Here is a 17,927-nt window from a genome sequence, read left to right on the forward strand (position 1 = left end):
GTCAAACTGGGGATAGTTAACCAGAAAAGTTTGTCTTTATATTTATCTAGTACTTGTATCTAAGTACTAGTCAAACATAAAGACAAACTTTGTTCTGGTTAACTATCCCTAAGAAAAATATATAGTTAGGAGCACAACTCTTCAGACATGCTAAAGTTAATATCTTAACAGTTTTCACTGTCTTCATTACCCACTCCCCGTAGCCTTAGGCTGTCATCCTAATTATGGAAGAGTAAACCCTGTGAGTGCCATGGGATTTACTTCTGAGTAAACATGCATAGGATTGTGCTGCTAAAATCAAAATAATATAAGGAAAGTGTATACTGGTCAAGTCTTAAAATATGCACTAGTATTCCAATAAAAGTTGTTTCCGAGTAAAGCTTTGATTATGACAACATACTAGATGGGCTATATTTTATTTATTTTCTCCCTACTCAGATATTTCATTTCAACTACTTTGTGTTACTGGAAACATCTTTCAGATGTTTATGCAGCATATAAAATGAATATGATATATATTTAGTAAATGAAACTAAAAAATAAGTTAAATAAACCTTCTAAATAAGATCTCCATCAATTTTGGGAAGCAGAACATTTTCTGATTCAAAATTTTCCAGAAAACCCACATGAAGTGATAAGGATCATGGCAGGTGGGAACAAGAAAGGAAAGAAGGGCAGGACATAGAAGATCCAGGCCACCACCACCACCACCATCATCATCATCATCATTCCCTCTGGTCTGGAAGTCCACCTTGTTTCTAAGCTACATACTCTCGGTCCCAACACATTTTCAGTCTTATAGAAACTTGCTGTTTCAAAGCCATGGTTTTCCTGAAGTACATCTGCACATTTATGAAGATTCCCTCAAGTACTATTTGGCTATACTGAACAGGTTCATTGCTTGATATCCTATGCAAAGAAATATGTCTCATCAATGAGGCTTACACACAAGCAAGTGTGCACAGTATTGTAGCTCTCATTACAGCGAGGGAAAAAAATTCACCTGTGATGTAAGGCAGAAATGTTTCCATTTGGTAAGTACATTACTAACAACGTATGCGTGCCAATCGCAAATACAATATTAGGCAAGCTTGGTAGTTTTAGAATTGCAATTAATACTTTCAGGTGATTATAATTAGCAAGTAAATAATAATAATAATATAATAATAAATAAATAAGTATGTGAGAGAATAAATATATTTCACTGAAACACATGAAATAAATAAACATGCTAATAAATAAATTTATTTATGAAATAAATAAACATGCTAAATTCTATCACTTTCAGTCTGGGGCATCAGAAAAAAAATCCATTGCAAATAGCCTAATTGGCATAGGAAAAAATTCCAGTTCAAAATTTTCTGGCAACCCCACATCATTAAACTTCACCAAATTGAACAATGTCCTGGAAGAACCAGCCTAGTAGTGGGTAATGAATGAACTGTCCTTACTGTCATTTATCACGGGTCTCTATTTTTTTTAAAAAAAATGTAACCACGGAGCGAGGGGCTTTCTCTGGGAAAAGAACCAACCCCAAACTACTTTTATTTTTTGCAATAATTTTCCAGACTGTTACACATTTGTTAGATAAATTTACCAAAATACTAGCAAACAAACACACAAAATTCATCAGGGTTGTCAAATACCTTTAGACAGTTCCCAGTGTGACTCCCCAGTCACAAAAATCAGGACATCACTCAGGGTCACACCATTAAAAAAAGTACATGGTATTTTAACACGTGTCTGATAATAGTCTTATGCCGAGGCAAGTTGAAGTCTACAAGGAAGATTGCTGTCGTATTTAAGAATAAGCAGCACCTTAAGAGATCCTTAAAAGGTGTTATAAAATTTATTTATAACTAGTAAATTTATTGTGGCATAAGCCACATACAATGTTTGCTTTTTAAAAAAATCAATCAAGCACAAAAAATAAAAATAGAAGAAGTGGCTGAGTCACGATTATTTCAAAATGTTACAGTCCAACAGACTGGAACTGGAAATGTTACAGTCCAACAGACTGGAACTGGAATTTTTAACATCATGTGGTTAAAATCAGGAAGTAACTGCCCAAAATTGTTCAGCAACCCAGTATATTAATATGCCAACAGAACAACAATATTACTCTCTACTGACCTCAATTTCTTCTGTTTAATGCTTAGTAATACTACTAGTTAAAAGAGGCACTAAATGTTATAAAAATAGTAGCAAGCAGAAGCAAGTAAGGGGAAGCTTTACATTAACCAGCTGCTTTGCTTGTCAGAGGATTTGGGGTTTGACCCAGTATCTACATAATCCAAGACTGGGATTGAGACTAATAAATAGTCCAGCACAGTGCGCTCTCATCAGGCACAGAATGGGATAGGTATATGCAACATTAGTTGTTGTGATGGACAGAAAGTTTTAGGCCGCTGGATTGAATAAGCCATGTATAAATACTAAAAGACTGGCTTTGTTGACTTGCTTAGTCAACAGAGCAGTACCTTCTACCTCAGGGGTAGAGAACCTTCTAATCTGGCCTGCAAGAGTACCCTAATCCATCCCGCACAGTCTCTTGGAGTTCCTCCAGGGATCAGGGCTTAGGTACCAAATCTTGCACCAGCAACAGAACTCCCACTGTTATTGCCGATCGGAGATACCAGCAGGGAGGTAGGGTGGTTTGGGCTTTGGGACTTGCCAGCACTGGAGAGAGCAGTTGTTCTCCTCACATTTGGGCAAGTCTCCACACCTTCCATCCCCACTGTTATCTCCAATCTGATGTGGGGATGCAAGGCAGCCTGGGAGTTGGGGAAGAGCAGCCACTCTCCCAAGCACAGGTAAGTCCCAATGCCAGGCTGCCATGCATCCCCAGCATTGAAGAGGAACACTGAAACTCACCCATGTGCATGGAAGGCAGCTGCTCTCTCCAGTGCGGGCAAGTCTTAATGCCCAAGCTGCCCCACATCCCTGCCTCCTTCCAGCATGAAGAAAAAAGAAAAAAGGGGTGATGTCAGGGCCAGGGCCAAACCCCCTGATATCATTCGGCCTGCAGTGGGAGGACACTTTCTGCAGATAGACAGATAGATATCAGTGGCTCCAGCTTGGCCCAAAAACTGTCCCTGATGGCAGAAATAACTGTTCTAAACAACAGAATCACAAACCCTGCACCTTTAACCAGAGCTCATTAGAATGCCTGAATTATTGTCAGTATATTCTTGTGGTAATAAGAAGGCCAATCCAATTCTCTACAGTAGCTATTGTAGGGCAGTCAGAGACCTCCTATTTGCGAGGGGTGGGGGTGGGGGGAGTAAAGCTCTGTTGTACTTGTCATGGGAAAACACCACCAACCAACCACACCGGTATTTCTAAGGACCAATTGTTTCTACATTTTGCAAACATCATTGTCTTATCTACCCCCTCCTTGCAGAAAAAACCTTGCACAATAATTATGCAACATATTAAGGATTATTATGGAATAATAGTACTAATGGCTGCTCCTGTCCCTGCACATGACAGGGCAAGACCCCTGCCTCAAAGTAAAGTGCCCCTTTGGGTACTAGAAACCCTGCACTTGCATCCTACGCTCTGGTGCCACAGCACAGATCTAAATCAGGCTGCCACAGATCCACTCCCTGCAGCAGTGCCAACAACAAAATATCAGCACAAACACCCTTTGCCACTATTTGTATATTACTACTTATCACTGACAACATCAAGAATGGAAAAAGTGTGGTCATTATAAGATTAGAGAAATTGAGAGTGTTATCCTGGAGAGTCTAGATAGATCCAGACTACTGGGTGTGACATCTTTTACACTAGCGACTGGCCCTTCCCACGTTGGCACTCCAGCAAGGTAGGAGGGAATAGGTCATCAGATTAAGGTAGGAGTCTGGCTGCCATCTGTGGCTAGTCTATACCAAGTAAATGATAGTATGTGTGAGGGAAGGAGAGGATGGATGATTATTGTTAGGACTGGGTGCCTAGAGACATGGTGGATCTTTCCCACTGTTGAAATCAGGGTGGATAAAAATCAATGATTTTTATTTTTTAAAAAAAATATTAAATGGATTTTTTAAAATTTAAATTAGATTTTTTTTTTAATAAAATGCTTTTTGAGGAAAAATCTATCTAAAGATAGTTCTCTATTTAAGATACATTACAGTCCAAAGGTTATTCATCATGAAATAAGGATTAGTTCTTAATTATGTAGCATGAGGCTGTTTATATTTTTTGGTAAATGAATTCCATTAATCCATTTACAATGTCATGCTCTTCCAGAGATTTCTATAAGATTATTTTTCTCCTTCCAACAAAGTACAGCAGAAAAGTTGTCCAAATATGAATGATTAACCTATTAATCTGGAAATAGTTCACCTCACAATAATTTCATAATAATCTATCTATGATGTATTTCTAATAGTATAACCAAATCAGTATTTTTTGATATAATTAAAACTAATCTGAAAAGTTGCTATTCTAAAAATGAAACCTTCATCTGGTTGTATTAAGATTATACTAGCAAGACTGAGTCTTTGGTAACTCTGAGTTGTGTAAAATATAGCAAGGAAGAGTGCACTTTGGGGGGGGGGAGTCACATGATTAAATTGAGTCTTTCTGAGTAGTGACTTAAATCAAATTGATTGAAATCAAATCCACCCTGGTTGAAATTGCTTACTTTATCGTCTTTGATCCCTTTTTGTACAGGAGTTCATGGGTACTGACTATTTTATAGAGAGGGGAAATGAGGGGTGATCTGAAATGTGCTGGGAGGGTGGATTGGAATACGCTGTTAGCAGACAGGAGGGCGCTCCAATATTTGTGGATACTGAAGGGAGTGCCTTCTCCCTTATGTACCTGTCCAGATATTACGACCTAATGGGGATGCGCTTTCGATGGAGACACATTTGTCTGGGGTTTGATATACAGCAACCCAAAAGAGGGTGCCCGATACAGGCACCCTGTTTATAGATCTTCCTCCATATTAAGACACACAAACAACTTAGGATCAGGTTACCTGAAAGATATTCTTACTCTATATAGACCTGTTAGACCACTACAATCTTCAGGGGAGAGCTTATTGTTCAAACCATATCCTGCTGAGTCCCATCTGGCAGTGCCCACTCTTGAGAACCTCCCCTCTATGATATGACAGATACCAACAATCATGTGCTTTCTGCTATAATTAAAAACTGACTTGTTTACTCTGGCTTTGCCCAGCATTAACTTCTCTTAATATTGCCATGCTTTTATAATCATGCTTGTTTTTATAGTTTGTGATACTTTGGGATTTTTAAAAATGAGAAACTACAGTATATATATTATAGAAATAACTCAATCCCAGTAGTTTCTACATTTCTTTTATTCTGAATTAGCAATAGGTTTCCACACTAAAGGGGAAGCTCTAAGCCTATTTACCTGAGTTTGTAATTTATAAATACAGACAGGCTCGGCTCAGGGGCAACGGAGAACACCCTGTGGAGGCAGACATATCGTCCAGCTGCCCCCTAGGTGAAATAACACACATATATAAAAAGAAAACTCAGATTCCCAACATTCCAGTGCAGCCACCGGATTGGACATTAGTTCATCCATATCATTTCCTAGGCTACTTGAGAAGGAACAATGTAATACACAAGGATAGAAATAATACAGTAACACCCACAGTTTCCTGTTTGATTTGCAATCTCTTATTTATAATGATACAGGTGGAAAGAATCCTATTCAACTTCTCAGAAGTGTGGCTCACATAGGCTATAAACATGGCCTCTCCAAGTGCCTGATGTCACCTGTGGCAACATTTCCCCAAAGGGGCAACTAAACTTATTTGGGGGCAGGGGAAAGTGGTAGATCTTTGCACTGCTTCTGCCTTTTGCCTTGGTTTTTGCCTTGGTTTTATTGTTTTAAACCTATATTTTTATATTATGCTTTACTATGTTGTTGTATTTTATGGCTCTGTTTATGCCACCCAGAGAGGTTTGGCTAATGGGCAGTATAGAAATGTAGTTGATAAACAAACAACTTTTTTTCTTTATAATGCTCTTTCTATAATAAACAAATACTTTGTTGAAACTTGCTTTAAAAAATTTTAAGTTGCATAATTTTTTGATAGTTAATTCCACTCCCTTTAGTTACATCAGCATCCGTTTTTAAAAACCAGACCTATGCAGGAAGTATATTTCCAATTTCTACATAACCAGCCCTTGGGATTTTTCTAACCATACAAAAACCTTAAAGAGCAGATGACAAAATCATCAGCAATGTCTGAATGATGTGGTTGACAAGAGCTAATCATGTTTTTTGTTTTTAAATTCCACATAAATAGTCATAATAATCCAATAATCTGAACAATTTTTATTGACTGGAAAAAAATTAGCAAAAGATTCTGACCTTTTGACAGCATGCTTCTGCAAGGTTATTATTATTTATTAATATTTATTTATATAGCGCCATCAATGTTCATGGTGCTGTACAGAATAAAACAAAACAAGACAGCCTGCCATATGGCTTACATTCTAAAAACACAGTAACAGTCAGGACAGGGAAGGAAAAAGGCAGCCGGGGTGGGGTACCTTAAAATTAAAATATAGGCTGGTATCAACATGGTACGGTTGATAAGCTTTTGAAAAAAGGAACATTTTCAAGTGAGATTTAAAAACTGAAATGGATAAAGAAAGCCAGGATAAGTTAGCCAAACTCTTTCAGTAACATTTACATTTCACAGATGATACTATGGAAAACAATATGTAGCACTCTTAAGAGTTATGTTATATGCCTTTTTTCCTATGACTCTCCATCTGGCCACATGTCATAAATGAGAGGAAGCGATGCATGTGTGAAGGAGTACAGATGGAAAGAGCAATATGGCCATGGTTTCCAAATCACCTACGTCCAAGGAATATAATCCATACTGACTTCTTTTTTCTTTTTTGATTTCTTTGGTGAGAAACATTGTATGTTGCAGGAGATTCTGTGGAGAACTTTGGGATAGGAGTGGATGCCTCTTTGCCCAGGCATACGGCGGCACATCCTAATTACCCACATGTTTAGTTTTTAATCGGTTTTTAATTGCTTTATGTGTGTATGTTCTGTGTTTTAGAGTTTTAAATTTTGTGTACTTGTTTTTACCTCAATTTTAGAATTTCTGTAAACCGCTCAGAGAGCCCTGGCTATGGGAGCGGTATAGAAGTGTAATAAATAAATAAATAAATAAATGGTTCATAGCCCACCCATAGAATCCTGGCCAATTTCTGATGGACCATCTAGTGTGGAGATTCTTACAGAGAGGCGATACAGCAATGTAGCCCTTGCATATGTTCATCTCAGATTAGTTCTGCCTGAGAGTCTGTGTATGTACTTTTGGTTTATAAATGTAAAACACAGTGGGGGACCAAAACAATTCTGGTACAAAAAGGAAAAAAGACCATGAAAATTGGACCACCCCATATTGGGCACTTGGCCACTCGAGCTGGGCATCACCATGGCCTAGCTCTGTCTTACAGAGAAGCTTGTCTACCATTTCATCTTATCATTGTGAATCCCCAAGGAATCACAGGGCTCCCCAAAAAAGTATTGCATTCGTGGGCTATTGTGTCATCTGAACCAAGATAATCTCAGTGACGTATTGTGAACCAGGAGTTTGTCTTTGGGACCCAAGTTTGTATGTGCGTTCCTTACAAATTATGAATGCTCTAGGCACCCCAGCTCTCAAATAAAACCCTATTGAGATGACAAGTATCAACCTGTGAAGGGGGACCAAAGATAGACTGAGCCTTGTAGAGCCCCTTGAGCCCCATATGGCATGAAATTTAAGCAGAAACTTGGGTTCTCCTCAAACCCTCCCACCTTATACAAAAATAGCACGTCGCAGGAGATTTGCTTCTGACTTTGTGACAGACTTGAGGGAAGAAAACACAAATTAACTGGAAAGAATCTCTGCTAACTTGTTTTAAAAACCTAGGTTTGGAAGGTGGTTTTCCCCAAGGATCAAAGAAAGGAAAAGGGGATTTAATTAATAAAGAGATGTTTTTGGTTTTTCAACAATGGGTGATGAGAACAGAAGTGCTGTAAAAGAAGGTCATGCACACATTTAGATGGAGGACCCTAACCTTGATGGGTGCTAACCTAGGTGAACGGGCAACTAAGTACTTATTATTATTATTATTATTATTATTATTATTATTATTATTATTATTTGTATCCCGCCTTTTGCCCAATACTGGGCCTCATATGACATGTTTCCCAGTGCTTCCTGCATGGGGCTTTCTTTATCAGAGACCTAGAGAAAGCAATTAGAAGATGCATCCAGATTATTTTATTGCCTTAGGAACTTGGCAGAAAGTACTACCCGGTTCACACGCAAGAGTGGCAAATTGTGGGTTGATTCATGATTTGCTGTGGCTCATGACAGACACATTCCACAGCTATTTTGAATATTCAACCCCTGATCAGGCTGGTTGGCAGTTGCTATGTGATATGTGAACCCAGAAACTATAGGTTAATCATGGGTTAAACAACCCGCCATTAACCTACAATTAGGTCATTAACCCATTATTTGCTGCCATTATGTGCAAACAGCCCATAAGGCATATGCAAATTCCAGAGGACTCACATCCCATGCATACAGCAAAAATCACTCTTGTGATCTATATTAATGAAGTGTTAATGTACACTGTGGCTTTGCTTTCTTGTCCGGGAAGCCTAAGTGCTAGATTAGTCCACAACATGGAGATTTTGGAATCAAGGTGCTGGGGTGACTCTCAAAATAGCAGCCAAGGCTGAGCCTCTTGTTGACAATATCAGTGGGGTAACTACTCATTTATTATTTGTTATTTATGAAATATTTATGAATTGCTTGCATTAAAAGAAATGCCTAAGCAATGTACAAAACAATACAGTATTAGATCATAATACCCATATAGTACACTTTTTATCCAATACAAGTCAAAAGGTACAGAATTCTTATAGAAATTCCCATTAACAACCCAAAATTCTCAGCCACACAAATTTCAAACTGAGAGTATATTTATTGCATTTTATACTGCTCAATAGCCAAAGGGTTAAGTATAGATCCACAGCAGTCTGATCACACAAACTTTGTACATTTACATCCATCCTGAGTTACAACTTTATTTTTCCTCCCAGAACATGCAGGTAAATTTATTCCTTTTCATTCTTCTGCATGAGTCATATGATTTTAAACCCCATCAGCACAATCACCAACAGGTTATCTGCACTGAACTATATCCCCAAGATAAGTGTTTGGAATGAAAACAGGGCACATAAAGTCAGAGGCATGAGGAAATTGTCACACCCTCTTTCTCTATTGCCAACTAAAGTTTCAATTACAAGCCAATGCCACCCACCCCCAGCTTCTTTGTTTTAATGCTGAACTATCTAATCAAAATTCTGTCAAAGTTCTTTCAGGAAAAGATAAATATATCAATCTTCTTCCTTTCTACCCACCATAAACAAAAATAAACATGCATAAAAAATCAGGGTGAAGGCGTAAACTTTAAGCATTACTCAATGCCTAAAGCATAGTCACTTGATAAGGCAAGCAAGGATCAAGCAAGTTCTATAAGATTATTTCCTTAAGCTCTGTAAGCAACCAATCCTTACAGGCACCTATGATGTAACTACACTTGCCTCCAGCTGAATCAGGAAATCACCACCTACAGTTTCCCAGCACAAACAAATGCTATTATCTGCTCACAGAGGAGGTTCATTGGGGATAAAAAGAAACATCCCAACAAGCATCTAGATTTACTCTTTCCATTCATAAGATGCTTATGTTCTAAATCTATTTCTGTAAACACAGGCCCTACTTTAAGCATCTTTTAAGATATATTGTAAGTGTGCACATAGCTTAAAGAAGTCCTTCCTGAAATACATTTTGTATACAATCATACACCCAGGCAACAAAAATGTATGCAAAAGGAATAATTTTTTAATTAAAATAATTATTTTCAAATTGTTGCCAGAAGTCAATTCTGTTTAAAAACAATCATATCTTGTTCTATCGCTTTGGGACGCTCTAAAAATGGCTTGCAACAAACATGATGAAAAGTGATGAAAAGAAAGACAGCATCACATGGAATATCCCCTTATTCTAAAATATGTGCTCCTTTATCATATACAAATATATTCCTTATTTCAGTACAGCATTTTATAGGACAGTAAGCTTCAGAATATTTCTGTGCAGTCTCACTGTCTGCATAGAAATATTATGAAAACTAATTAAATGGACCTCTCATCCTAGTGGTTTAATATTCCAAGAATAGGGTAATTAGACATGTAAGGTCAAGCTGTACAGGGAGAGCACAAAAAGTGGGCACTCTTGTCATCAGCATAGAGCTTTTGTGATAAGCAAGATAAGAATCTATTGCTGAAGTCCATTCTCAAGAAGAAATTATTGGGAGAAATGCCCTTTTTGCCTTTTTCTTAAGCAACCATCTACATCATACCAAAAATACATATGTTTCCTTTACTTCTATCTACTGATCCCCATTGCAAAATGTGTTTTCCAATATAGAAATCCAACTTGCATTAGGCTTACTGGATTTCTTTTTCTTGTCTTTTAAGAGGAGACAAAGACACTGTGAAGCTTTGGTATTTTCAGTGACAGCAAGCAATATAGGCCTTTGGATGCTTTGGAATGGAATGACAAGCCATTAAACCCCAGGGACGCTACCCAAAATTGAGGGCTATTCACTGGGTTCAAGTTTTAATTGACAATCAGTATATTAACGCTTAATTTTAGGAATGGTGGAAGCAATTTTAATCAGTTGACCTTCAAATGAATATACACTTCTTTGTATTTAAGGCTACCTGGTGCAATACTGTAACAGGAAATGAAACTATTCAAGCTGACCTGTCTTAACAAAGAGCCATCTCCAGCTTACTGAATCTCTCACTGCCACCATCAGCTCCAAAAGAAAGAAAGAAAGAAAGAAAGAAAAAGAACCCATATGCAGCTTTTGGTGATAATTGAATTTACATTAATTGATGAGTTCTGCAAATATCAGTTGAAAATTCGGCATTTAACCAGCCAGCAATCCTACAACCTCTAGCCTTATGCTTGGTTTATATGGTGTCCACTGTGGCTGACTCCGAAGAAACATGCATGAGGTCGCAGCCTTACAGTGCAATCCTATACATGTTTACATACTCGGGAATATCCGGCCTCGTTCAGAGGTGTTTACTCCGAGGAAGTTGGGCGTAAGATTGCAGCCTCATTACCTACTCCCCCACCCCCACCCCCACACACAAGCGAAAAGAAAGGACAGAAAGCACGAAAATAAGGAAGGGAGCTGATTCAGTGCGTCTACATTAGGAGAATCCGGATGACCGGCAGCCCCGAGTTTCGACGGAAGGAGCTGCCGCCGCGAGGGGCCCAACAACCACTTCCTTCTCTTCTCGGTTTATTGTTATATAAAGCCTTTCGTATGCCCAGCGCTCTCCATTTGCGCCCGAGGCCTTTAGACGCTGTCGTCGCTATGGGGGACCCGCCGCCACACACGGCACTGAGGCCCAGGGCGTCCCCCGCTACTGCTCCGTCCACTAGCCAGCCAGGGCCTCGGCTGTTGACGGAGGCGAGTCCCGCGCCGCCAGCGACCCAGCCGCCCTGACTCAGCCTCTACCGGGGCGAACAGAGTCACTCACCACTTGGTACCGGCTGGCAGGCTGCTGGTGGTGGTGGTGATGCTCCATCTCGGCGTCAGCGGCCGACTCCGGCCTGGTAGCTTCGCTGCCGCCCCTCAGCTCGATGCCTTCCTCGCTGTCTTAACCGCGGCAGCTTCCGTGCTTCTTTCTCTCTCCTCACGCCTTCCTTCTCGCCTTTCTTCTTCGCTCGCCCAGGAAGCCTCGGCGGCTCCTCCCCTTCACGGCGGCCTTCTTCGAGACCGCCCCAGGCGCTCGCTCGCCTGCCCGCCTCTCCGGTCGCCCGAACCCTCCTTCAGGCAGGCGGGCAAACGAGAGCAGAAGCCACTGAGCGAAGAGTCTGAGGCGGAGCTGTGAGGCGGCCGGTGTCGCAGCAGCAGCACCACCACCGCCACACACAATGTCCTTCTCACACTCCTGTGGTAAAAATAAAATAAAAAACCTCCCCCGGCGGGGCGATACAAACGACAGGTTTGTTCGTTTGCTTTTTTAAAAAAAGACAAGGCCAACAGAGTAAAAGGCTCTCTCTAGCCCAATCCACTCCCCGTTACCAACCTGGCGCCCTCCAAAGATTTTAAACTTCAACTTCCATCAGCCTCAGCCAACATGGCCAATGTTCAGGAATGCTGGGAGATGTAGTCCATAACGTTTCGAGGTCACCCCGCTGAGGAAGGCCGGCTTAGAGCCTAGAATTGGGTAGACCTGAATTCAAATGAGACCATTCAGTGTCTCTCAGCCTAATCTACTTCACAGGGTTATTGTGAGGATAAAATAAGGGATGGGAGGATAAAACATGTGTGCTCCTGAGGTCCTTAATGGAAGGGTGGGATCAAAATATTCCATCTATGGTGATACAGTCTGTTCTACTGATTTGGCTGCATAGACTCGGCCTTTGAGCAACCCATGGACTTGGTAGTATCTCCTGGAATATTTAAACCATTTTACAAGCTGCTAAGTAGGCTCTTTGAACCTCAAGCCCGTGGCCGGAGTTGGGTCAGTAGATGCACTTGAAACATTGATTTGCACCACAAGAATTAAATTGGTTTGGGTTCATACAACAGAACAAGCCATGATTCAACAGTGAACCATACTCAAACCATTCTCAAACTTAGGTGTCGATTACTGTGTTGTGTGAACCCAGTCAGTGTTAAGTGTGTCATAGAATTTGTGCAGAGCACAAATGAATAAAGAATCTAACAGGAGGCAGCTGCAGTGGAGGCTGGTGACTCTGAATTTGGTGGGGCTATAAATCCATTCTGGATTTCAGTCCAAACCAGCCAGAACTCTAAAAGAGTTATCCAAAGTGTGACCTTGGATAGTCATAGAATCATAGAATAGTAGAGTTGGAAGGGGCCTATAAGGCCATCGAGTCCAACCCCTGCTTAATGCAGGAATCCACCTTAAAGCATCCCTGACAGATGGCTGACCAGCTGCCTCTTCAATGCCTCTAGTGTGGGAGAGCCCATGACCTCCCTAAGTAATTGGTTCCATTGTTGTACAGCTCTAACAGTCAGGAAGTTTTTCCTGATGTCCAGCCAAAATCTGGCTTCCTGTAACTTGAGTCCATTATTACATATCCTGCATTCTGGGATGATCGAGAATAGATCCTGGTGACAACCTTTCAAGTATTTGAAGAGTGCTAATAGTTCCTTTAGAGTTCTGGCTGGTTCAGACTGAAACCCAGAATGGATTTACAGCCCCACTGAAATTGGAGTCACCAGCCTTCACCAGGCAGCTGTAACAAAATGTTCCATGTAGAGGACTCCTGTTCACTGTTTCAGTTAGTCAATATCCTCTTCCAGAATACTCTACCTGCCAGATGTTTTGGACTACAACTCCCATAAGCCCCAGCCAGCATTGTAAATAGTCAGCGATTGTGGAAGTTGCAGTCCCAAGCATCTGGAAGGCACAAGGTTGCTGACCTCTGCTATTTTCCATTCTCCTTTCCTCCTGGTTTTCCATCTCCTCTCCCCAAGAGTCAATCAATATTCCATGGCCGCTGAGCATGCTCAGTCCTCATTGGACTGCTTTTAGGGTCCCATCCCATAGGGTTTTTTTCCCCTAAAGTATTTTGGGTTTGGGATTTGTTTTCTGCAAACCTCAGGGTTCCCCTGAGCCTGCCTAGACCAGCTTTAAAAATAACAGTTGGCATTGCAAACCTGCATAGATCTTTATTATAGTTTTTTGCAAAATATAAACATATGAGTCCTGAATAATATGTGTATTTCGACACAAAACGCTTCACTTTTAGGAGTTTGACAAAATGTTTATGCAATGGTAGAGCCTTGTATGGGACCCTAGTCAATTAACATGTGATTTATAGTCATGTCCTAAGGTCACATATGGCTGCTAGAATAAAGTAAGGCTTGAGACTGCTGTATGAATTGTTCAGTTACTCTGTAGCTGTAAAGTTGTAAGGGTTTTTTCTAATTCCAGTTCCCTTTGTTAAAATGGACTCAGAAATAATACTGTTATGCTTTAGAGTTGGTAGTTGTTTATATCCAGCCACAATCCCTCTTACATCTATGGGGTCAGTGGACCTAATTCGCTCCTGTATCACACATCAGGAGTTCTTGTTTACCATAGCTACAGAGGTCTTGATTCATGCAGGCAGCTTCCCTTTTATAACCACTTACACAAGGTAGGAGGCGGTGGAAAATTAAGTGAGATCACCTCTAAAAGAAAAGTTTTCTTACCACCCACTCCACTGTCCTACACATTTGCTTTGTTCATGGTCACCAAGCACATTCATTTAGTTCTTATTTTATAATGTAGACCATGCAGTTTCCTCCAGTTATTTGCAATCATGATTAGCTGCTGGAACTCTGAGTCATAACACTCGAGATATGAAAAGTCAATTCCACATTAATAACTGATGCAGACCGAAAGGGGGGGTTGGGTAGGAAACTAAAGTGATCCCTTTGAATTATCTATAATTGATGGTTGTGAAAAATTTAAGCAGGAGAGGGGGATGGGAATCTTTAAAATGATTGTTTTCAATAGATAATTGTATGAGGCCACCAATATGGCATCCAATTCCCCCACAAATTTGGATGAATCTTTCAGTTGTGTATTGGGTACATAGAAATATCTAAACTGACAGATCAGCTGTGACATACTTTATGGGAAAGGCTGTCGTTCTGTGGTACAAAGGGCTCTTGTTCTGTGGTACAGCTTTGCCCAGGTTCAATTTCTGGCATGCATCTCAAGACCCTTGTATGAAACTCTGGAGGGCTGCTACAAGCCAGTGTACAGCAGTCTTCCCCAACCTGGTTCCTCCAGATGTTTTGGACTTCAACTCTGAACAAACTCAGTCAGCATGGCCAATGGTCAGGAATACTGTGAGTTGTAGTCCAAAACATCTGGAAGGCACCAGGATGGAAGAAAGCTGGTGTAGACAACCCTGCGCTAGATGGACCAATGGCTGACTTGTTATAAGGCAACTTCCTCTGTTCCATCAAATCAAAGGTTCCAGAGGCTAATTACCTTAACTCCAAGGTTGATACTGTTTTCCCAGGACCTTGTCCTGCTTTTGTAAATTTAACAGCAGCCTGGCATGCTGAAATTAAAGTAGGATATAAAGATGTAAAGTAGGATATAAATTTAGATATAAAGATGATAGGGGGAGCAGAGGAGACACTAACTCAATTGATCTGTGTTAACAACACAGGCGTGGGCAGCAGCGCTACATGCCTCCACTACCATCCATTGCAACCAGCCTATGTTCTCCAGGCCACAGAATGCTACCTGCAGAGAGCAGGAGTGCTGCGCAAAGGTAACTCCAGAACAAGGAGCTCCAAATAAACTCCACATCACAGTGGAAAGCAAAAGCAAACAATAAAACCTTCAGGGACACCATTTACCCTTACTGATGATACATAAGGCTTAGGGCAAACATAAACTTCATTGACCAGCCCTTCCCAATGTGGTGCCCTCCAGACATTTTGGACTTTAACTTCCATCAGCCCAAGCCGATGATCAGGTATGCTGGGAGTTGTAGTTCAAAACATCTTGAGGGCAAAAGGTTGGAGAAAGTTGTCATAGGCAAGCACGTACACAGAGAAAACTGAACAAAAATAGATGTACTGAAGCTGCAGAAAGCTGTTTAGTGAGACTGCTGTAAAATAAGTTGCATTAATTATTGGTCTTTCTTTTTCCAGCCTGCAGAAACTTCTGTGGTGGGAGGAGATTGACAAATGCACAGCCCAATCCTCTGGTTCAGCCAAGATGGCCACCACTGTGTATATGCTTGCAATTGTAGAAGCTGGTTGCTATTTTGATCATCACACCAGTAATTTATCATGGGCAAATTGTGGCCCTCCAGTTGTTTTGGCCTACAACTTACATCATCCCTCACCATTGACTATGCTAACTAGGGCTGATAGGAGTTGCAGTGCAACAACATTAGAGCATCATAAGCTGTTCACCCCGTGTTAAAGGAACTCCACATGCAACAACTGGGACACATTCATTACAGCAGGCTTAGAGGATGACCACAGGATTTGGGCAGGCATGTGTCATAGATGGTGGTTGCCCAGATATCACATCAGTGGCTTCAAACAACCCCAGTAAGCCCTCCACCCTTACAGAGTAGGGTGACCATCTGAAAAGGAGGACAGGGCTCCTGTATCTTTAACAGTTGTATTGAAAAGGAAATTTCAGCAGGTGTCATTTGTATATATAGGGAAACTGGTGAAATTTCCTCTTCATCACAACAGTTAAAGCTGCAGGAGCCCTGCCCTCTTTTAAATCTGGTCACTCTAGTATAGCTCCTGCACCTTTAACTGTTGTGATGAAGAGGGAATTTCACCAGGTTCTCCATATATACAAATGACACCTGCTGAAATTCCCTTTTCTATGCAGCTGTTAAAGATACAGGAGCCCTGTCCTCCTTTTCATAGGGTCACCCTATTACAGAGGGAATGGAGATTTAGTAGATAAGGGTCTGACCATGAGAACTGCGAAATTTCAGGGTCCTCTAATCACTTTTATCTAGGAGAAATATTTCTAATGCTAAATTTGAAATGCTAACCTTTAATCCCTATACAATTGGGATTAAATTTGTATTTTCATAAGGCTTTGGGTACAAAACTACCTGGGCACACTGCAGGATGGAATTGTTGTGAGAAAGGTGACATTTCTCTTAAGTTGTCAACCAACAAGGAAAAAAACCCCTTGGCCTGCCAGTGCCTGTTATTTAACACCAGCCTGATCTTTAGAAATCAGCAAAGATTTTTCATAGCATGGATGTAAACATAATCTCTTGCTAATATCTGCAAACCAAGCTGCTGCTAAAGGAAAAGCCAGCACAAAAGTTGGCAGCCTTGATTTCCCCTAACATTAAATACGATTCTGCATATTTTCCCTTCTCATTCTCTGTGGGTGGATCTAGCCAAAATGGCATCATCCATGCACAAGAGAGAGGGATCACTAGTATTGGGGAAATCCCAAGACTTGCTTATGTGCTTTAGCAAAAAGTAACTTAAGCAAGAAAAAAACAAGAAAAACAAAACCCCGCTGTACAATGAGAACGGAATATGTTCAGTGGGCACAGAATGCTAACTGACTGTTATGGAGAATGTAGGAATGGAATATATTGGAAAATATTGGCTGGTTGGCTAGAATCCTGAACAAGAACACTCATTTTGTTGTAGGTCTTACTTGTTTCTAACTATTTTGATTTGTTCAAATTGTTCAACATGCAGCCAGGTATGACAATAAGGTCCACACTGGTATCACAGATAATATGTTAGTATGTAATAAGATGAGAAAATTATTCTTGGGGTGGGGTTCCCCAGGTTTGATAGATAATGGTAAAAATAATATTAATAAAACAAAACAGTAACTTATAGGAAGAGTAGAAAAGTTGCCAACAACATCACATGAAAAAGAACAGTAAAAACACCTGCAGCATATAAAGTTAGATACAGTTGAGTAGATGGGAAAAGTAATGATATTCGAAGGGGTTGGAGAGAAAGAAGTGTGCAGCGATAGCAAAAGAAAAAAGATACACATAAGAGGAATACAAATTGGAGCAGAAAGAAAGAATGTGTTTATGACTGGGTGAGAATAGAACTCTATAATATTGTCATGAATGTTGGACTGACCATACCTTGGTCTTTACTTCTAAAGCAGGGGTGGAGGGATGTGTGGCTCTCCAGATGTTGTTGAACTGCAACTCTTATCAGCTCTATCCAGCACAGCTAATAGTGAGGAATGATGGGGGCTGCAATCCAACAATGGTTGCAGGTTCAAGTGTTAAGTATAGCAGAAATATAGATTAATTGCAGTAC

General features: G+C 40.4%; 1 protein-coding gene across 1 annotated transcript in view; it reads right to left on the minus strand.

Annotated features, from left to right (window-relative positions):
• The window catches only part of NDFIP2 (Nedd4 family interacting protein 2), a 35,721-nt gene extending 23,860 nt beyond the window's left edge, over nt 1–11,861 (minus strand). Inside the window, exon 1 of the mRNA XM_063126077.1 lies at nt 11,638–11,861. Coding sequence (XP_062982147.1) covers nt 11,638–11,685 — 48 coding nt within the window. The 5' untranslated portion in view covers nt 11,686–11,861. The remainder of the gene's footprint in view (nt 1–11,637) is intronic.
• Nucleotides 11,862–17,927: the final 6,066 nt, after the last annotated feature.

Source organism: Elgaria multicarinata, chromosome 5 (genome assembly GCF_023053635.1).
Source record: "Elgaria multicarinata webbii isolate HBS135686 ecotype San Diego chromosome 5, rElgMul1.1.pri, whole genome shotgun sequence".
Taxonomy (NCBI): Eukaryota; Metazoa; Chordata; class Lepidosauria; order Squamata; family Anguidae; genus Elgaria; species Elgaria multicarinata.